The sequence below is a fragment of the Rosa rugosa genome, chromosome 6, assembly GCF_958449725.1.
Source record: "Rosa rugosa chromosome 6, drRosRugo1.1, whole genome shotgun sequence".
In the NCBI taxonomy this organism is placed as follows: Eukaryota; Viridiplantae; Streptophyta; class Magnoliopsida; order Rosales; family Rosaceae; genus Rosa; species Rosa rugosa.
In genome coordinates this window covers 51,826,226-51,847,942 of record NC_084825.1, presented here as the reverse complement: position 1 = coordinate 51,847,942, position 21,717 = coordinate 51,826,226, and the positions used below count along the sequence as shown (strand labels likewise).

General features: G+C 39.1%; 5 protein-coding genes across 6 annotated transcripts; 2 read left to right on the top strand and 3 right to left on the bottom strand.

Moving 5' to 3' along the window:
• Nucleotides 1-1,077: 1,077 nt before the first annotated feature.
• LOC133716986 (uncharacterized) lies at nucleotides 1,078-5,028 on the top strand. The gene is made up of 12 exons (XM_062143608.1): nucleotides 1,078-1,217; nucleotides 1,423-1,493; nucleotides 2,082-2,170; nucleotides 2,353-2,403; nucleotides 2,739-2,879; nucleotides 3,290-3,463; nucleotides 3,622-3,696; nucleotides 3,893-4,143; nucleotides 4,227-4,296; nucleotides 4,370-4,462; nucleotides 4,733-4,811; nucleotides 4,919-5,028. Exons 1-12 carry the CDS (start codon nucleotides 1,078-1,080, stop codon nucleotides 5,026-5,028), a joined length of 1,344 nt encoding a protein of 447 aa, XP_061999592.1.
• A 459-nt stretch (nucleotides 5,029-5,487) lies between these two features.
• LOC133714483 (septum site-determining protein minD homolog, chloroplastic) lies at nucleotides 5,488-7,108 on the bottom strand. The gene has a single exon (XM_062140603.1). The coding sequence runs from the start codon at nucleotides 6,779-6,781 to the stop codon at nucleotides 5,792-5,794; it is 990 nt and encodes a 329-aa protein (XP_061996587.1). The 5' UTR covers nucleotides 6,782-7,108; the 3' UTR covers nucleotides 5,488-5,791.
• A 641-nt stretch (nucleotides 7,109-7,749) lies between these two features.
• Nucleotides 7,750-10,398, top strand: LOC133714817 (uncharacterized). The gene is made up of 2 exons (XM_062141070.1): nucleotides 7,750-7,967; nucleotides 9,090-10,398. The coding sequence occupies exon 2, from the start codon at nucleotides 9,501-9,503 to the stop codon at nucleotides 10,143-10,145; it is 645 nt and encodes a 214-aa protein (XP_061997054.1). The 5' UTR covers nucleotides 7,750-7,967; nucleotides 9,090-9,500; the 3' UTR covers nucleotides 10,146-10,398.
• An 834-nt stretch (nucleotides 10,399-11,232) lies between these two features.
• Nucleotides 11,233-14,773, bottom strand: LOC133716006 (uncharacterized). Its single transcript, XM_062142732.1, has 4 exons — nucleotides 14,376-14,773; nucleotides 13,436-13,697; nucleotides 12,283-12,350; nucleotides 11,233-11,828 (listed from the first exon to the last, which is right to left on the bottom strand). Exons 1-4 carry the CDS (start codon nucleotides 14,508-14,510, stop codon nucleotides 11,454-11,456), a joined length of 840 nt encoding a protein of 279 aa, XP_061998716.1. The 5' UTR covers nucleotides 14,511-14,773; the 3' UTR covers nucleotides 11,233-11,453.
• Nucleotides 14,774-17,074: 2,301 nt separating this feature from the next.
• LOC133715636 (probable receptor-like protein kinase At5g24010) lies at nucleotides 17,075-20,732 on the bottom strand. 2 transcript variants are annotated; one of them, XR_009849146.1, is made up of 2 exons: nucleotides 17,609-20,732; nucleotides 17,075-17,354 (listed from the first exon to the last, which is right to left on the bottom strand). XR_009849146.1 is itself a non-coding variant. In XM_062142225.1 (1 exon), exon 1 carries the CDS (start codon nucleotides 20,222-20,224, stop codon nucleotides 17,714-17,716), a length of 2,511 nt encoding a protein of 836 aa, XP_061998209.1. In that variant the 5' UTR covers nucleotides 20,225-20,732; the 3' UTR covers nucleotides 17,434-17,713. The 2 variants fall into 2 exon arrangements, 1 of the variants encoding a protein (XP_061998209.1); XM_062142225.1 differs by lacking the exon at nucleotides 17,075-17,354 and having other exon boundaries at nucleotides 17,434-20,732.
• Nucleotides 20,733-21,717: the final 985 nt, after the last annotated feature.

Here is a 21,717-nt window from a genome sequence, read left to right as displayed (position 1 = left end):
AGCGTACGTCAACTCACATGCATGTGATGAATTCAGCGCTCATGAGTTATCACATCACTAATGGTCCGATCATTAATTAGGTAAAGAAATACAAAATTTTTGGGTGCATGAAATATACGAATGAAATCGTACCCTAATCTAAGTATTATTTAGATATAGGACAGGAACATATCAAAGCTAGGTTTGCGCGCAGGAGGAAAGAAAATCAAAGAATATAATGCCCGTCACCTCAAACTAACCAAGAAAAAGAGCTCCTACGGTCAGGGTACGTTTATGAAATGATTGTGGCTCATGAGTCATGACCCAGCCAACTTATATATTTGACCTTGGTTTAGAGCTACTTAATTTAAATAACACTAATGATCTCTTCTCCTCTTTAACCACGGTGAACATTCTCAATTCTAATATAGTTAGTCTTGTAGTGTTTTAGTTTATTTCTCCTTTTCACCACGGTTTAAATGAAAGAATAATTATAGAAAATTACACAACAATGAGTTGGGCCTCATCTTAGCGTCCATATCACCGACTATAGCGTCATGGTCCATTTTCTCCACTTGAAAGCCGAACCAATTTATTGGAAATCACGGCACCGTTTTACACTGAAAATGATATTTTCCCGGCAATTTGTCCGTCCAAAACCCTCCATTTTCCCGCCAATTTTACACCCAAGCCAAAGCTTCACGTCTCAGGCCACTCCAAACCCAACCACACTGGAATAGCCTCGACGGAAAACAGTACTGGCTTCTCAATCTCGACTAGTTTCAACGACGAGAGAGAGCCAGAATTGGAGAATTGAAGAGTTGGATTCACTTCGTCGGTATCGGAGGCTGTGGCTTGTCCGCGCTGGCCATGCTTGCACTCAAACAGGTAAAGCTTGATTTTCAATCCCTAATTGACACTAGTTCATTATGATAATTGATTTTTTAGTGTCATCTAGCTATTTCTAGGATTACGGATTTTCGGTAATTGATTTGGAGTTTTGGTAGGGTAATGAGGTTGGTGGCTCGGATATGAGATGGAGTAGCTTCGTGGATGCATTGCAGGAAGCCGGGGCATATAGGTCATTCAGTGACAAATATGCAGAGGAGATGTGCGTCGAGATTACCTGACGCCGTTGTTGTTTCGAGTGCTATTCCTCAAGACAATGTGGAGATTTTGTATGCAAACTCGGTTGGAGTTCCCGTGATAGGGGGTGAAAATTGCTTTGAGTTTTGCTGGTAGAAAATGTGATAGGGGGTGTTTAGTTTATTAGCCGAGCAGTTGAAGGTTTGGTAATTGTGTGCTTCTGTGCTATGCTAAAGGATAACCAAGTAGGCTATTGTTATCAGATATGGCACTTCAGCAGTTTAGAGGATTGTCTGTACAAGTGTGCCATATCGGTTGTTCTGCTTGGTTTCTTATCATCATTGCTTTCTGATACAGGTACAAGCGAGACCATTGGTTAGGACAGCTGACACAGGGCTACAATCTTATTGCTGTAAGCGGTAGCCATGGTGAGAATCATTATAATCTATTATCCTCGTCAATCATAGTTATGCTAGCTTAACATTGTCAACATGGGTTTATATAAATGTTCTCTGCGATCTATCTACTGCCTATTAAATAAGTGTAGCCCAAATGGTTTTACGATAACTTTCAGTATCATCGACTTTAAAATGCAGTATTAGTAGAAACACCAAAATTATGAAATGTTTGTACCTCTGTGATGAATCTATATAGTTGGTGTTGATATAGTCTTAATCCTGAAGTCATTAAATTTTGAAATTGTTCTCTCAACTGATTTTTTATTGTTATCTGAGTATCTAGTTGGCAATGTTAAATAGGTTGGTTAGTCTCCTTTTTCTTTAGCTTCAGTAGAGTGTATGAGATTCCTTTAGAAAGTACATGTATGTGATGGTGGTATGCTTAGATTGTGATCTTGCCAAAGAATTAAAGCTAGCATGCTCATACCAAAACCTGAAACTGATATACTATAATAATGGTGATAGTGATTCACTTGCAGTGAAATTAAAGCTTATGTTACCTTGTTTCATTTTTCTTAATATTCATGTATGATAAGAATTATTATTTAATACTTATAGGAAAGAGTACAACTGCAAGTATGCTTGCTTATGTTCTAGACGCCATGGGTGATAGTCTTACAGCTGTAGTTGGAGCTCACGTGCCACAGGTATCAATTTTCCTTTAAGCAACTTTGGATAAAAGGGTATCTCCATTTGTCCATGTTTAAATCCATAGTTTTCTTGGTTCCTTTGAATTAGCATTGTCAATGAAGGCAATTAGTTTGTATCATAATGATTGATGACTTTCTACCATTACATATTGGAAATGATCAAAAACTGTCCTTTGCAGTTCTCGGGTGGAAACATTATCTTGGGAGATGGTAAAAATTTTGTGCTAGAGGTATACTCTGATTAAAGATGGAGTTAATTTTATCTCATAAGTTGCATGAGCTCAAAAATGAGTAAAATCTGAAATAATGACATGTATACTTTCTAAGGAATGACATAACTTGCTACAAATGTAGAGTTAAATTCATTTCACTGTTTAGGCGAAGTATGGTGAGGTGGTAAAGGACTGGAGATATCTAATTTGAAATCTCAATGATAATCTCTTATCAGCAGGAAATGATGTTAGCTGTTAAGCTTTTACTAGTTAATACCATATGTCCTTTCTCTAAGCCATTTTGATCATTATAAAGATAGTATATTTACACATAAAATAATGTTTGTAAATAGGCTGATGAATATGATGGTTGCTTCCTGGGACTATCACCTTATATAGCTGTTGTAACAAATCTGGATTGGGAGCATGTTGATATTTTCCAAAACGAGGAAGCAGTTAAAGCTACTTTCCATAAATTCCTGAATCTAATCAGGGTGGGTGGACATCTCATTTTATGTGGGGATAGGTACATTGCTCTACTATATTTTAATTTTTGGTGCAGTAGATTGTAGGCATTCTAGAAGTGTTGTGTGCTTACCATTTTGTCTACCAAGAAAAATAATAAGATCTGCTTAAGTTAATGCATCATCCATCTCAGCTGTTCTAGTGTATTTGTTTGTCCTTAATATAATTCCTTATAGTTGCTTCACTCCCAATTCTCTGTAATTGGACTTCAAATTATATTGTACTCTGTGTCAATGAGTCTATGAGTTTGGTCTCATCTTGGTAGCTTATGCATTGGTTATTCAATATACTTTTGCTCACCATACAGGCTTTTCATTTAAATTCCTTATATAATCTAATTAAAATATTTGGTATTCCACAGTCGGGTGCCTATTCCTAGCTGACTGATGTAAAGCAAGCAAGTGGATCAGATACTTTGAGCGGTCTAATGCATTCTCCGCTAGAAAAATGTTGCATTGGCTACAACATAACGACTTATGGAACTACAAGTTCTAATGAATGGAGTGCATCATCAATTAGGCCAAATTTAAAGGGTGGTAGTGATTATACACTGGTATGTAATGATGGTCTATTCCTTCTCTGATTCTTATTGAATGCTTTGTTGTGCATTTTGATGTGACTTCTGAATTAAAATACTGTACTTTATCTTTTGCTGTTCTGTACTATTTTTCATATAGATAAATGATGTATTGAAACTTAAATCTCCTGCAGTGTCATTGGGGGCGCTCAGTGGCAGACATCAGTCTAGAGGTTCCAGGAGTTCATAATGTCCTAAATTCACTAGCAGTGAGTAGCACACCACACTGAGTACAATGTTTCTCATCACATTGAAAATGTTGCCTCTTCCTATGTGAATGATATCATAAATTATCATTACTTCCCATTCGTAAGCCTGACATTTCTTATTAGAGACTTCAGTAAGATCGAGCATATTGAAGGCCGCTAACTTGCTTATTAATTCCTTCCCATTTGTGTTGTGCAGGTTATTGCCACTGTGATAGCATTATACAATAACCAACGTGAAATTAACAATACAATAAATGGTTTGTGGTTGCATTTGAACAATTTTATAGGCGTTTCAAGACGTTTTGAGATGATTGGCACAATATGTGGATGCGATATATATGATGATTATGCCCATCATCCAATGGAAGTTCAAGCAGTTATTCAAGCTGCCCGCCAGAAGTTCCCTATCAAGTCTCTTTTAGTTGTATTTCAGCCTCATACTTACAGGTATTCCAGAGTCTCAAACTCTCTATTATCATTAGCATGGTTCGTATATTTGTGGTAAGACTGATCTATGATATGATTTGTAGTCGTTTAGCAGCACTGAAGGATGATTTTGCCAGTGCCCTCTGTGATGCAGATCAAGTTGTAGTTACAGAGGTAAATTCCTTGGTACCTAGAGTTTGTATTATGTGATAGCCAGGTTCATACAAATTGTCCGTTATGATTTCAGGTTTATGCTGCTAGAGAAATAGATGTTGGGAACGTTGGTGGAAGGGAGTTAGCTGCTTCTGTAATCAGCCCGCCATCCGAATACATCCCTCTGGTAATACTAAAGTTTTAGGTTTCTTTAGTAAGTACAGGATGCATTTTGGGGAATCCTTTGAAGTAAAATATTTACATACTTTGGGACAATATGATACAATAATGTCTGAAAGAGCATGGAAACATGACTTTGAGAAAACAAAATGACAGTGGGATCAAATGGAAATCGCAACTCAAGAAAGGGTTTAGTAGGGAAGCTTCTTGTACTGGATATGATATGTTCTTGTGTTAATTTGATGACTGTTGAAAATAAATTTTGGTGGTTTTACAGGGTGATGTGGTAGAGAGGTTGGTATATCAGATATGCAAGAACCCTCATCATGATACCATTGTCTTAACACTTGGAGCAGGTACTTTATGCCCCTTCTTTCAATATTCTCATCCGCCCTCATCAGTTCCATAACAAAGGGACAATTCTGAAATTGAAGTGGAGTCATTGATGATTTGAATCACTCAGGTGATATAACAACAGTGGGGCCAAAGCTGCTCTATGAATTGCGAAGAAGATTACAAGTAAACTCTAACCAGATACCCCAAACTGGAGATGGAAAATATGGTAACCACTAACCCATCTGTGACCAAGCCTTTGCATGAGGTGATTTGGTTGGATAAGACGCCAACTAGAAGAAAAGAAAGCAATTTTGTAAGTGGTTTAAGGGAAACAAAATGTTCATCTTGGCTGAAACACATTGCCATCTAATGGGAATATACAGAATGATAAAGTTTATAGCAGATGGACTTCAGGCTTTTGTTTCTTGCCACAAGAACTTTGGTGCAGAAATGAGGAAAGCCGATGACTAAACTCGAAAGTGACTGGGTAGAAAGTTACAGGTTCATTTGGTTGCAAAGTGCATTTAAGGTAAATCATATATCTTCTGTAGTTATATTGTCCTTAGATTATTGTGAATTCTTATTACAGAATTATTAAACTTTGTATTGAACTTCCCGCAGATTAGCAGTTATAAGCATAGACAATCAAATTCATCAAATGGTACTGCAAATATCAGGCACGAACTTTTCAAGCCATAGAGTTCAAGAGACCAGGTACCAATTCTCATTGTTTCTCATTCGAGTAAATACAGCATATTATGCTTGAACAAACAACCACAAAAAATGAACCCACTATAAATCTAAGCCAAGCCAATAGAGACTAGAGAAAGACAACATAGAATTGAATTCAAGAAAAAACAAACTTTACTGACTCTCTGACTCTGTACATACACAACTTCTCACTCTACCTAATCATGAACAATCTCATCTGCAGATGAACTCAACCAAAAGAAAACTAGCCAACTTTGGATCACTGCCACTTCGAAAAGTCCAAAACTCTTCACCCTCCGAAAAATGAGAAGAAGCCGCGCTTCTTGGGCTCTTCCTCAACCATGACAGCCTTCATAGTGTCCTGCTCAACAAGTCTCCATGCAGCCTGCTCGAAAGCCAGTCCAGCCAATGTGGGTGGCCTATTCAAAACCAGAGGGTACCCTCTGTTGGTGCTTCGAATCACCTCCGTGTCCTCCGGAATCATCCCCAATAATGACAATCCCAGCATCTCCTGCACATCCAGCACAGACATCATGTCCTCACCTTTGATCATATCAGTCCGAACCCGGTTCACCATCATCTTAATGTCTCTGATTCCATCACACTCCAGCAGCCCAATGACCCTGTCGGCGTCTCGCAAGCTGGTAATGTCCGGCGTGGTCACCAGCACAGCCTCATTGGCCGGAGTGATGGCGGTAATGAATCCAGCATCAATGCCGGCCGGGCAGTCGATGAGGATGAAGTCCGGGCAGCCCTCCTGCCGGGCCTTTAGGGCGTCGACGACCCAGACGAGGGCTTTGCCGCCGAAGCCCATGGGCAATTTGGATCTGGGCTTGGAAATGCAGAGCAATTCGAAGTTGGACCAGCGCTTGTCCCTGACGAGAGCCTGGTCGAGGCGGCAGTCGCCGTTGAGGACCTCGACGACGGTGTAGTTGACGCGGTTCTCGAGGCCGAGGAGGAGGTCGAGGTTGCGGAGGCCGACGTCGGCGTCGATGGCGACGACGGAGAAGCCGAGGCGGGCGAGGGAGAGGCCGACATTGGCGGTGGTGGTGGTCTTGCCGACGCCGCCCTTGCCGGAGGTGATGACGACCACGCGGGGAGTGTCGCCGGACAATTGGGGCTTTCTGTTGTATTGGAGGACGGAGCGGACGGTGAATGGGGAGGAGTTGGGTCTTAGGGTTTTGGGGTTGTGGAAGGGTTTAAGGACGGTGCGGCGGTTTGGGGTGGTGGTGATGGAGGGTTTGGGATTTAGGGTGGGGAGGAGTTGAACGGCGAGCATTGCGGCTTATAGCTCTAGGTGGAGTTTAGGAATCATCAGAAGTAGAGACTCATTAGAACACTGCCATTTTCATTTCCATCTAAAGGGCTTTCTCAACGAAAACTCAATGCTTTTGCAATTTGGGCTTTATCAACAGCTTTACTTAGGGATACCTAGTATTTTTCATTCTATTTTTAATGAGCATATAGTATTCATGGAAGGTCTGAAATTCGATTCATGTTGTCATTAAAATGACACTCATTACGCTCGGTATCATTTGGTATAGTGATATTAATTTTTTGTTTATAAGTGAGAAGTAGTGAGCTTGACTCACGAAAGAAAAATGATGATACTCGTCTCCCATTAATTTTTGGATCACCCTTGCTATTGCTTTTATGTACTGTTATTGTTTTAATGAAGGTATTTTACCATTGTTATCCATAGTTTTAGTGATTATGAAGTATCTCACCATTGTTATCGATCATTTTAGTGATTCCGGGCTTTATTTGGACAAGCTGTTGATTTACTTTTTATTGTTATCTTTTGATTAATAGTCACAAAGTTCTAGACATAATGTCATCTCCCGGTTTGGTTCGGAACGGTTTCGATTTTTGGCTAAACCTTTCCAACCCTACGCCGAATAGCGTTCCATATATTTCTCCTTTTGAGCTTCGGCCCGCTAAATTGTCGGCCCAAAAACAGTAAAAAAAAAATATATATATATATATAATACACACAGCTTGAGCTAGAATAATGAAGGCCCAGATTCGCCATCACCAAGTAGAACCTCTCCGTAGCCTATCCACTTATCTCCTCCTAGCTTACGCTAGACAAGTAGACGGCTGCGATGGCCAAAGCGTCGGTAGATCTATAATCCTGGCCGTTGAATAAAAAACAAAGTAGATTATATTCTCAAGGAAAGCGCGAAAAGTCTGAGATTCTAGATTTACCCATGTCAATCAACGGAGTCACGTGTCGCTTTCCAATTCGTGACGTACACGATTACTCTCTCTCTCTCTGTGGTGTCGGTTATTTCTCTGTCACGAAATTTTCACTTTCTTTCTTTCTTCTTCTTCTTTTCTTCCACAACTCCACCACAACTCCTCTCTGTTTAGATCCAACCACTCTCAAACTAAACTTCCGATTTCAACTTCCGGCCGATGACCTACAGATCCCGGCGTTCTTCTCCGCCTTTCGTCTAATTCCGGTTCGCTTTCTCGATCTCTCTCGCTTTTGATTTCGTTTGATTATGATCTCATGTATGAATCTGATTATGATTATTGGATTTCGAGTAGATTTGTTTGATTAGGTTGATCGGTGTTTGGATCCGATATGAAATCGGTTACAATTGTAGAATTTGAATTTGATTAGATAACGCGTTTATGTGCATGGACTAGTCTTTGGTACAGATCTGTTTGGTTGTGTATTGATTTGAACAAATTAGATGCCGTTGATCGGGAAATTGAATGAAAGTTGAATCAATGGTCTGTCTGCAGTTTTCGTTATCACCTTTGTACGCAGTTGTTGAATTGAATTGAGAATTTGTTCATGGATGTATCGAGTTAGTATTGTTTTTATTAACAAGATTGGGTTGATTTGGTTTTGTTGGTTATGATTCAGGTTGTTATGTTTAGGACCTTGGGGATTTAGAGTTGTGATTAGAGTTGACTCATTAGTTCAGTGCTTTGTCAAATTGTCAATGAGTATGATGTTAGATCTGACATGTTTGTGATTTCTGGGATACTGTTATGTAGGTCAATTTTAGGTTATATAGATCTTATTCACGGTGTTTATTGTCTTCACTTTGGTTATCACGGTTGGGCTATAGGTATATTAGTGGGACTTATATCTGATTTATGTTGTTTGGCTTTTGTAGAGTGCTACTTTGTTTTTTTAGCACTGTACTGTACTCATGGTCATGATTTTGGGGTTTTCTCTTCACTGTGACCTGGATAGTCTAGGTGATATTTTGGTGGTCTTTGTTGTTTACTTTCTAGTGGCATAATCAAGTCTGGATTCCTTTTTGTTGAGCGTGTGCGCAGAACTGGATTCATGATATTCCATTGGGTTGAGGATAGTTTGGTTGAAGTTTGTGTTTAAGTGCTTTCAGAAACTATGAGTAGCAGTCAGTGTTGTATGATTGTCGCTGTGAGAGACGAAAGAGTTGGATTGGACATCTGTTGATGCATTGGTCTTATTTGTTTCTTAATTGTTTGTTCTTTTCTTTGTGCAGAATTAAACATGTTTATTGAGTTGGTTACTAAAATAGAGGTATAGATGTTTCACCTTGCTGATCCCCCATGTTGACTGTCTTTACTTTTTGCTGCAGTGAGGAAGGCCATGTGAGCGGTTTTAAGCAGATTGTTATTATTGCTTCAATAATTGGCATTTGATGATCAGTTCTTCTAGCATGATCAGCATGGGAAAATGCAAAGGTTGTGGGAAATTAGGAAGAATGATGCCAAGGGGTGGATCAGTGAGCACGTATCAGTTTGCCCTTCTGTTGTCTCCTGTTGTTTCTGTCTGGGATTGCATCGTACGCAAAATGAGGTATTCTTACAGACCTGAGTGGGTGTAGTTCTGAGGATCATAGTAGTATATTAGTTTTCAACAAGAGAATTAATTAAATTTTATTTAGTGATATAGAAAACTAGGGGGACATAGTTATAGGGAAAATGTATACTAGAGGAATTTCAAAATAAGTTAAACAAAGTGAGCTGTTTAGAGGTTGTTAGTCTAAATGGATAAAATGGAGTGTAATAAAGTGCAACCTGTTATGAGAAAAGTTAAGAAGAAGCAGGTGAAGGATGAGTTGGATCGTCAGAAACAGGCTGAGAAAAAGAAGAGGCGCTTGGAGAAAGCTCTTGCTACTTCAGCTGCCATAATTTCGGAACTAGAAAAGAAAAAACAGAAGAAGAAGGAAGAGCAACAGAGGCTTGATGAAGAGGGTGCTGCAATTGCCGAGGCTGTTGCCCTGCATGTTCTATTGGACGAAGACTCTGATGAAAGGTGTGAAATTGTTTTGAACAAAGATGAAGTGCTCAAGTCCTGGGATTGTCCTGGTGATTTTGACTTGTTTATGGGTGGAGGAAGGGCTTGCTATCCTTATCAGGATTCTGCTAAGTGTTCACTTGAAGGAATGGGGTGGGGATCTAATGGTTACAGATCAGGGTGCAAGTGGGGTGGTTTGGGGAACAATGAATGGTCGTTCTCAACTGGGCCTTATGGAAGGGATTACCGCCACCCTTCATTTTGCCAGGAAGCAGGTTGGGGGCAAACGGGATTTGCTGCTGGTCTTATTGCGGCACAGGCTGTTTCATCTCTCCAGATTGCAGAGGATTCACATGAAGGCACAATTGTGCTTGATGGTATGCTAAGACGGTAGATGACATCTGAGTCAAATTGTCATGTTAGTGGAAACTAGCCTGGGCTATATTCCAATAATAATTTTCTGTATATAATTTTGCGATTGTTTGTTTTCATGAGATACACAACTCTCCAGTTTGGTCAATGTATCAGAGTTATGCTCTTCTTTTCTTTTTATATTTTCTTGGAGGAATTCTTCTCTCTTCTTTGTGTGGTGAAACAATGTAGTTTTCTCGGATCTTTACTGAAAGAAAATGTTGTGATTATGAATATCCCCAGTTTGGATTCCATTTTATGACACTAAAGCATACTCTGTAAAATGGAGTTACTGCATTATTTTGAAGGCAATGTGGGAATGCAATTTTGAAGGCTTAGTATTAACCTCTTTTGGTTCAAAAGGAGGTTGAACATTCTGTGGTTTCACTGGTTTGAGGAGAATGCATTCACGATATGTGCGCATTTTTTCGGGTCAAGTGAGAAGCTTCCTTGTTCACAGAACATCCACCCCCTCCATAAACTAGTCATATAAATACGAAGTCAATTTCATTAGAATTGATCGAAGAGAACGTTGTTATGAATAGAATGCAATTTTGAAGGCTGGAGTACATTTGCTGACGACAGTTCGTTGGGGAGCTGATGGTATTCTTTTGGATGGATACAAAGGTTTGCCAATTTTATGCATTGCTCTTTAGAGTTTAGAGTTTAACGTTTCTAAAGGTAATAGACTAATAGCAACCATTTTAAATTTTGTTTCTAAAGGTTAGTCATGGCAGCCTGCTTTGATTGAGAATCTATGGCTTGGCTTGAAAAGACATTCACTCTTATGGCTCTTTGTTTCCTGGTGAGACTCCTTTGTTTTGGCTGTTGCTGGACGAAGTTCCCAGTGTTTCAAAAGCAAAACTGAAATTTGACATGTGCCAATGGGACTTTCATGGGCAAAAGTGTTCCCATGGTTAAACCAAGCGCAAATAAAATATGACCTCTACTGAGGAAATGTGGAAATCTTTGTCGACAAATGTAGACCAAAAACAAAACTAAAACATGACTTTTGCTCCAGACTACAGTTTTCATCAAACAAATATCAATCTCTCTACCGCAACGAAAAATAAAACATAAGAAAATCTTATCAGAAGCCATGAAAATCAATTCGTACAATAAAGCAACTACAAGCTCGTACAATCAATTGAATATATTGCAGTTTTCTGGGAAATTGATGGGCAGAATCCAGTTCAACAACAAAATAATCTTTCACTGATACACAATTAACACATGGATGGCCTTTGCACAGATTCAACTAGTACATATTGCAAACATGGAATTACAAAACCTAACTATGCAATGGTCGAGAATGTTGTGGTAGCGGCAAGTCCGAATCTGTCTGCTGCAATGGTCGAGAATGTTGTGGTAGTGGCAAGTCTGAATCTGTCTGCTGCAATGGTCGAGAATGTCGTGGTAGCGGCAAGTCTGAATCTGTCTGCTGTTGCTGCCGAAGTGCATTCTCTTCACTATCAAATTCAGAACTACTAGATGGTTTGGCTCCATTAGGGATTAGGTTTTTGAACCAAGCTGATTGAAATCTAGGGGCCCCTCTATTTGAATTTCCAGAAGCTTCGGGAGAAGCTATGACATTGTTAGTGACGCCAACAAGGAAACGATAAGCAACTTTGCTCGCCGATACAATCTCTGTCTTGGCTTGTTTAAACTGCAACCCCAGAAACTGTCAGACTCGCATGCAATAAAACAACCAAAGAATATAGTAATATTGTAGTAAATGACAGTAACTCACACTTCAAGGAGTTATGCAAACCATGCCAAAGCAAAGAACAAGATTATCAGCAAATTCAAAAAGAGCACACCTCATAGCAAGAGTTTCACTATAATGACCATATTTGTAATGTGTTACAACAGTACTCCACATTTTATGTAATTGAGAAAAGCATCATTATATCAAAGCAAGTTAACAGCCAAATCGAACACTTTTTTGCAAACTTCAGAAATTTCATCAATGTATGCACTGAGCATATACCACCCAGCATGGGCACTGAAAATGTAACTTTAAATCATGTATCCCGCAATGATAATGAGAATGAAACGGAGATAATATTAGCAATGACAAATCTAGCTTAGCACCCCAGATTCTGCAGAAGATAACTCACCCGTACTGCTGTGTTTCCTGCTACTTCCATTGCAGCATCACCCGCATGTGCAAAGCGATTAACCCAGCCTGTGAAAAAGACTATAAGACTAGGTCCACAATAATTTAAAAGGAAATTTTGCAAATGCAAAGGCATTAAAACACTTCAACCATAACTTCACAACCAGACACTCATTTTAACAGTCTAATACAGAAATGCCTAATCAATTATGTAGCATGCACGTTCAAGTACATAATTGATTACAAAGTAACTAGGGAAGCAAGGCACATATATGCACTTTAACAGTGTAGTTTCAAGACAAGGCATGTAAAGAATCAAACCCGAATAAGAGACTTTTCCAACAGAAAATCAGGAGTTATTACAGTAACGTGAACATTTGTATCCTGAACATAGACAACACTTTCTCAAAGAAAAAGCTGACGGAAGTTTAAAAGAAGAAAACATGAAGGACTGCCATGATACTCATGAATCGGGAGGGCCCTACCCACCATAGAATGACTAGAGAAAAAGGATCATGCAATGACTTTGAAAAAAATAATAATAACCACTTTTGAAGTAGCATGATGTGAAAACCAACTGTGATTCCCAAAACATCATCTGGATTTGGTGCCAATGAGTTCATTGCATGGATGAAAAGAAAATGCAAAATAGAAGACCAATCAAATTGATCATTTCCACAAAATTGCTGTACTCAATCTGATTTGGGCCAAACAGATAATAGAAAATGCTTTTTGGGTGGTGAAAGAGGGTGAGCAAGGAAATAAGTTTGAGGGGTGGCAAAAGCGCCCCTCTGGATATTACATAAGAGCCCTGCATAACATGAACCTAACAAATGGATGTGCCGCAAAACAAAAACTGCAAATGTGGGATTAAAATAAATTAATTATGTTTAAATTCATGCCACGCTACACAAGGATTAGCTACAAAAATGATCTTTGCCACTCCTTACTAAAGCACAAGTCCAGATGCAACTATATATCTTTTTTCTAAACTATAAATGATCTTTGCCACTCCTTATCAGGGCAATTGACATGTACAGAGGGACAACTCACTGAGCATTTCACTTGTCAGTCAAGTAATCCCTGAGTTGCACAGCATGAGCATTCAAGCTTGAGAATGACTTGTAAACTACACTCTCAGACAATATTATTACCTGGAAGCTTTGGCACCCCAAGTCTTTCGCATAGCTCATCACAAAAGTGATTGCAATTTTTTGATAACAAGTCATAAGTAAACCCAGGCCACTCTCTACTGAGTTCCCTCAAGATTTGATTGACCTTGAAGATTGAACAATCTGTTGTTCCAAGGACGATGCTTTCGCGATATGTGTACATTGGATTTTTTCCTGATGGACAACTGAAAACACCACTTCCTTGTTCACAGAACCCAAATGACCATTCATCTTCCCCATAAACCTGTCATATACAAAATAACAATCATATTAGACCTTATGCCAATAAAGCATATACCATTAATGACTGCAATACCGAAGTCATATGGAAATTAAATGAATACATCACGAACTAAGGCAAACTATACGAATCATGTTCAGAGAATGTGGGGATAGCGAAGTAAGTAAGTGACTTGCATAGTTACTTTCTTTAAGGCTTAACCCTCTTATTAGCGAAACAAAGAGCCAAACTCCAAACAGTGTCCAGATACAGATCCCCGGCGCTTTCTAGTTCACAATTCAAACTGAACAGAACGGTTATAACACAAAAGGCATTCCACATTCACCACACTGTGAAACACTTATTTAGGTAACTCATAAATTCACAAACAACTCAATGCAAAAGTTACAACCAAGATCAAATCCATTTCACTGACTTGCAAATTTCATTGTTCAGATTATCAACTCTATCAGGCAAACTAACCAATTAGCAACACATCCGAGCTTTCGATAACAAGTCAATACCACAGGTCATTTTCTACAATCAAAATGAACATATAATCACACAGAATCAAAGTCAACAGTTCCAGGTGCCTAAAACAAAAGCTCCAAAACCCTAGATCTCCCAGCCAACTATCAATTACAAGTTTATACTACTCTCAAATTACAAACATATACTTGCATGAGGAGAGAGAGAGAGGACCTGAACGGCGCTGTGGAAGATGCCGCCGAGGCCAATACCGTCCTTGAAGATCTTGTTGATCTGCATAATGGTGCTGTTCGTCTTGTCCGATCCACTATTCGTCACATCGTATATATGCAGCACCACCTCCGCCATCTTCCTCGCCGGAAAACCTAGCCCTAATCTCCAATCCAAATCACAAACCCTAACCCCCTCTCCTCTGTCTCTCTCCAAAAACCAAGGAACTAATCCCCACTTCAATTCCCGCCACTTTCCGCTCGCTCTCTCAGCGATTCTCCGGTTTCCTTATCGGAATATTCCCTCCCTCGATTCCCTCAATTTCTCTCTCAGACCACTTTTGGCGTCACTCTTTGAATTCCAGAAGAAAGAAATAGAGAGAGAGCAACTGATTCAAACCAAATTTTATTAAAACCGAATATCATGGGGTTTTTGGCCTTTTTCGCTTTTTGTGAGGGGCATTTCGGGGACAAAATTAGCCCCGGAAGTTTGGTGAGAATTACGGAATTGACAGGGGTTGGGACAGCTGTCCGCGACTGGGGCGACGATTCTGAGTAATCATGAGTTTGAGTTGGATAGGTGGACCTACGTGTCACGCCGCTCAAATTATTAACGGTTTGGACAGGTCGTTCGAATTACCGTTCTACCCCTCGTCGACGTCGGTCAGATCTGGAAAACTTTCTCAGTTTTCTCTAGCTTTGCGACAGAGCGAAGCATCCGGCGTCGTTTTGAAGGATTCCACGTCATGGCTTCTTTCCGGGACTCCAAATTACCATTCTACCCTCGTCGACGTTGGTGATCAAAGAACCTTTGCGACAGACAGAGTGAAGCATCCGGCGTCGTTTTGGAGGTTTCTTGTCAAACTGGGAAATGGTAAACGATGATGATCCTTTTTCTTGTATTTTAGGCCAAATTGGCAACTAATTATTAATTAAGTTAAAGTTTAACTTCTAAATTTTAGTTAACTAACACTTCTTTTTTATGTATGAAAGTTCTAAATAGACGCCGAAGTTGACAATATAGAGCAAATGCATCAATGTTTTGATGTCAATAGTTAATTTGCCAACCTTATTCTCTGTTCATCCAAAGTGGCAAATTAACTATTGACATCAAAACATTGACAATACAGCAATCAAAGGCAATTATGTTGCCAATACACTATTTAAACTTAAAATTGCTAATATTAATAATTTACAAAATATTTTGTGTAGTTATAGAATTTATAGCTGGTGTGGAGAAGAAAGTGAGTGTATTTTATATAATTTTTTTTTTTAATTGAGATTCTTTTTTTAATGTTTCGGAATAGATTATGTGAAAGGGAGGTTCTATTCATGCATACACAATTAACATTTAGACCTCCGTTCATAATTTTGTCATCAAACTTCCAAATTTAACCGTATTCCTTATGTATTTCTCTTTTCATTTCATCATCTTCCCACCTCCCCTTATCTTTCACACCACCAAGTTTCACCAACGTCCTCCACAATTGAATGGATAGTTGCCAATGTCCTCCACAATTGAATGGTTAGTTGCAAACTTGACCTTAATTTTTCTTTTTTCTTATTCTCAATTCACTTCTAAATTCCTTGAATTTTAGAATTTATAAAACCCATTATATGAAAACTCAGGTTCAATTTTGGATAAATTCAACGAAGTTAAACTCAAATAAGTAGAACATTAGATCTTTTGTATGATTTGGAATTGTCATTGAGTTAATTTAATTGTTTAGTTGTAGATTGATAAAAACTATTGCACAAAAATCATGAACCACGCACAAGATTACTTTGCCATTCAAACATATTTCTATTCAAGTGTATCTGTTTATGTCGATCAACTTATTTAGAAAGACCAGAATTGAAGCATGTCTGATACTCTGATCCGTTTTAATGATTTAAAGAAGAGTTATGGAGGTTGGGCATGACTGATTCTCTAGGTGGAATTGTGTTTAAGGTTTTTTTTTTAAATAAGGGTAAAAGATGATATTTAAAATTTCAGAAAGTTAAGAAGTCTAAATACCAATTATGAAAATATAAATAGAGTCACTCTATGTGAAAACAAGCAGTAAAAATAAAAAATAATCTAATGAACAATTATCTTTAATTCAAACCGTCCTAATCGAATGTAATACGAATCCAACACTAAGTTTGTCTTGAAAAAGATTTTAGTTGGTTTTCTGGCCTCACGTGCTAGTGGGAACCATAAATTGGTTAAGCTAATTGGCTTGCTAAGAATTGGCAAGCAAATTGATTGTATTGGGCGAGCTATGCAAATTAGTCACGCCAATACCAATTGCTGCATTGATCTTTTTCGCAAAATTAGCAATTGGCACTCATATCACTCCATGCGTGCATTTGATCTTATCGACTAATTGCAACTAGAAAGAGGATTATGAACTTCAAAGGATATGAGATTCTTAGAAAGTCGTTTCCCCGGCACTATCATCATACGAGTGACTAGTGACCGAAGATGGTAAAACAGGGTCGAGGGCGCCTTTTTTCACATTTTATTAACAAATGATGATTAAAAAGTGAATAAAGGAACCGACATTTTTGAGCAGGGACACCACCTCCCATGCCACTGTATCTCACCAACAGATTGGTAGTGTTTCAGCAATTCCAAATGCATCATATAAAACACAATAAACATGGTAATGCTTCACCAGATCATTGCTAATTGACACTTCTGTAAAGTGTGATCTATAAAGTATAAACCCTTTTCTTGTGGATGTGGTACGGTAATGCATTTGTTCCCACTCATTCTATTTTATTGTTCTCTTCACCCATTTCTTATATTGATTGGTCACACTTTTAGAAGTCTACAGAGTAAATGATAACACCCACAGACTATTAAGCAATAACAACTACCACAAAAGTCAGAAAAGTTTTGAGTACAAGAATCTTGCTTCTAGTTCAGAACAGCTAGCTTTGCCAGCTAGAACTTCCATTTCTGAAAAATGCAAGCTTCCCATGATTCATTATAATCCTGTGTATAAGAGTATGAGATTCAATGAATATAGGCTTTTGAATTTGAACTGGTGCTTGAAAAATGGACAACACATATATGAAAAATGGAAAACATTAGCAGTTGCTGTGATTCTTAGTTACATACAACATTAAAATAGGGAGAATCATCTGAGAAATTCATCGCACATTTGTTAATGAAAATCGTGATATAAGATTAAAAGCTATCAAAAGAAAAATGAATTTGTGAAGGCAGTTGTTACTTTAGGAACATACATCTAAGATTTGGCTCATTGGTAGTCCTCAACTCCTATTATGGCGAATGGTAATCTTTAAAGTTCTTGTACAGTATTGATTGTATATTGCAGCACAAGCCTGAAGCTATCTGCCATCAGTGTTCATCAACTGAGAAAAGACTTGGCTTGTATTGATCTCAGAGCTACCAGCGCCATCATCTTCCGATCTTCTTATGCTGGGAGATGGATCTCCAGGAGCGATACTATTTGTTGGAAGCTCATTACTCTCACCTGCTTCAGGCAGTTCTTGTCGTGGCCTAGATTCCTGAAGCTGAAGAGCATATTCTAAATTCCACAATACATCACCAATGGTTGGCCTATCAGCGCCATATTCAGCCAAACATTTCTCCGCTGTTTCGCCAAACTTCTTCAGAGATTTTGGTTTGATGTGTCCAACAAGATGGGGATCGATGATTTTTTCAAGCATGCCCTTCTTCTGCCACTGCATTGCCCATTCGCCTAAGTTCACTTGCTCTCTTTCAACCAGTGGATCAACAGCAGGCCTAGCACAAAGCACTTCAAAGAGCACAACACCAAATGAGTAAACATCGGACTTGTCAGTAAGCTGCTGCCTCCGGAAGTACTCAGGATCAAGATAACCGAAGCTACCTTTTACCCCGGTACTTACATGGGTTTCGTCGAGACATGGCCCTGATCTTGAAAGACCAAAATCAGCCACCTTAGGCACATAATTATTATCAAGCAAAATGTTAGTTGATTTGATGTCACGGTGTATGATGCCTTGAGCAAAACCTGTATGAAGGTAGTGAAGACCTCTTGCTGATCCAATACATATTTCAAGTCGTTGCTTCCACGACAAAGGTGGAAGCCCTGAACCATACAAATGTTTCTTCAAGGGCCCTTTTTCCATATATTCATAAACCAGGATCATTTCTGACTGTTCCTCACAATATCCGACAAGTGATACAAGATGCTGGTGCCGAATTTGGGACAATACTGTTATTTCAGTCTGGAATTCTGGCAGGCCTTGTCTGGAGCCAGGCACACCTCTCTTAACAGCTACCTTTGTATTGTCCCTCAGGACTGCTTTGTAAACCATTCCAAAACCACCAGAACCGACAATTAGTTTCTTATCGAAGTTGCTTGTTGCCGCTTGTAATTCAGCAAAAGGGATTCTCAAGCAATAGTATCCATTTGCGCCCGGAGATGCAAGTGCTGTCCTCTCAGACATTCTACTGTGTGAACTACCCCCATACACCCTTAATGGTGTCCAACCCACACTCTCTGAACGTCTGGTTTTCAGTTTCTTCTTCTTCTTCTTCTTGCGCTTTAAAGCAAGTAAAACTGCCACCATTGCCAAACACAGAACAACAAAGCCTCCTCCAGCAACTGGAGCCACCCAAATCCAAATGTTTTTCTTCTTAGACACAGTAGACACAATTTGGGCATGTAAATTGGACACATTCACCATTCTCATGATCTCTGCCCCATTCAATATTGCATTTATCCTCATAGGACTACTGAGATCAGAAGGACCAACACTGACTTCTATCAGCCCTGAATCATCTGAGTCCACAACGAAATCAATATAGACAGGAGTTGCAAGCTCATTGGTTGCCATCACCGATAGATCAACATCCCGGTATGCAGCATATCCATTTATATATACGTCAAAGTACAGCAAGTTAAGTGATTTGCTAACAATATCACAGAAATGCAACCTAACTAAATGCGCAGCACCACCCAGAGCCACTGGAAACTTCCATGTAATATTAAACCTTTCACCTACAGTTGAGTTATTATTATTCATCTCCTGGGCAGTCATATAAACATTCTCCGGCGCAATCTCCCTACTTGCACCTCCACTCTGATAATTCGGCACATCAGTGGTCGAGGCACGCTTAGCAGCCGATTCCAGAGCAAGATACTCCACATCAGGGACCCAAAACCTCCACAATGTATCATTAAAAGGAGTCAAGTTTGAACCCCCAACATTGATCCTATAAATAGTCTCTAAAACCTGTGAAGAAAGGTTTCTGTACTCATCTACATTGGCACTCACCAACTTAGCACCATTGTCCACAATAAGGTCCCCAGGAGCTGTAAAAACTTCAATTGCATTCACATAACCAAAACCCGAATTTCCCAAAGGACTAAACACAATCTCAAGCACATTGGTATCGATTTTCATTATGTATTCTCTAATCACAGTTTCGTTTACATGTGCATGAGTCAAAATAACAAGCAGGTTAACCGAAATGGTAAAGTTTGCTGCCCTCAAATCGAACCCCTGAGCCGAAAACGGTGAGAAATGAAAACGTACCAAGTGAGTTCCGATTTTCTTGATGCTGAAGCTATAGCTTGAAGCAGAGGTGAAAACTCTTGCTGTGTTGTAAGGAGAGGGTGAGTTTGGAGGTGGGGTTTTGTTGTTGGTGACTGAAATGGACCGGCCTCTGGAGCCAAAACCCGACCCGGAAGTGGAATCTCCGACGAAGACGCGGTTGAAGAGGGAGGCGTTGGAGGAAGAGCCACAGTTGAGGAGGTAGTTGTCTGAGGGAGTGAAGGAGGCTGAGAAGTGGAGGAGAGAGATGAGAGTTAGAGAGAGAAAGTGAAGGGTGTTGTGCTTGGCCTCCATGGAAGGAAAGGGAGAGAGAGAGAGAGTGAGGAGAGAGTGGAAGACAGAGCTAGTTTGGACTAACGGAAGTGAAGAAGGTGTAATGGGGTTTTCTAGAGATTTTTTTATTACAGACAAGGACAAAAGCTGTTTCTTTTTGACGTCTTTGCTTAAACTGGTACAAATTAGAGAGCTTCCAAGTTCCAAGCAGCAAAGTCTAGACTTTGTAGTGAAAAGGATAAGGCTTTGTTGTGAAAGTCTTACCGGGTGTTCCGGAATTAGATTACAAACTGTTTGAGGTGTGCTCCACACAATAAACACTTCTAAAACTAGGCATAACTTCAAAGTTTCGAAACTCCAGAGCAACTGTACAACTCCCCAAATTGGAGTATCTTCTTCTATGTGACAGATCCACTGCAACAGTCAGACCTAACTACAATGGGGGTTAATAACTTGGTTGAAACATTAACACTAAACTGTAAACTGTTTGTCATGAAAGCATTGAATGAAATTCGATGACTTTAGGAACAGTTTGATACAAAGGCTTTAATGCATGCCAGCGTAGTGGAATTTGGGCACTGAGAATCTGAGATATGGGGGCAAGGTCTTCATGTGCTTAAAAGCTTACAGGTCCATGGCCACTGGCTCCCATTATTTATTTCCATGTTTTCGGTGATAAACAGATTAGCATTGGCGATGTCATAGCCATAGCAATCAAAGTGACTGTGTGGGAGTACACGCGCTTACAGATCACAATCTCAACGGAGGCCTAATTTATCACTATTCAATCATAGATTTCATGGTGGTGGACCAAAATTGAAATTATTTTCATTCAGGTTGGTGGGTGGAGAAATGTCACTATCTTATTTCTTATAGCCCTTGCAATATTGAAAAATTGACACCTCTCACAACCGTGCAAGACTTGTGTCACTTATGTGCTGTTCTATGATATATGTGTTTTTTTTTTTTTCCTTTTGGTATGACATGTTTTTTTCGTTTTTGGGGAAATTCTCCTTTTTCCTAAAAAAATCTTGGAGATAGTTAGGCAAAAAAATCTTGGAGATAGTTAGGCAGAAAGAAAATGACATATATTCAAATTTAGGGGATGATCCAATAAGCATGGTCAAGAAACAATAAAAATTTGATTAACTCTATTATATTATAATTTGAGTTAAATAATGATGCAACATTAGCTCGTTGATTAATATGAAGAACTGAGATCGAATTGTCTTAAAATTATAAATACTTAACACTCTCCTCAAGACTTCTCATCAAAAACTGGTCTACTCTTGAAGATTTTAAATGTGTGCATAGCTTGAAAGTACTCATTTTCTACCTGAACATATAAATTTTCGGTGAGTGAATGAATTTAGAGGCTTAACGTAAGTCTTTTAAAATAATATTGATAACACATTTACTTACTTGAAATTAAAAAACTCATGAACTAGAGTTGATTCCAGAATAATTAATTCTTAAACATGACCCACCTAGGCCCTAAGTTTGGAACTTCAAGT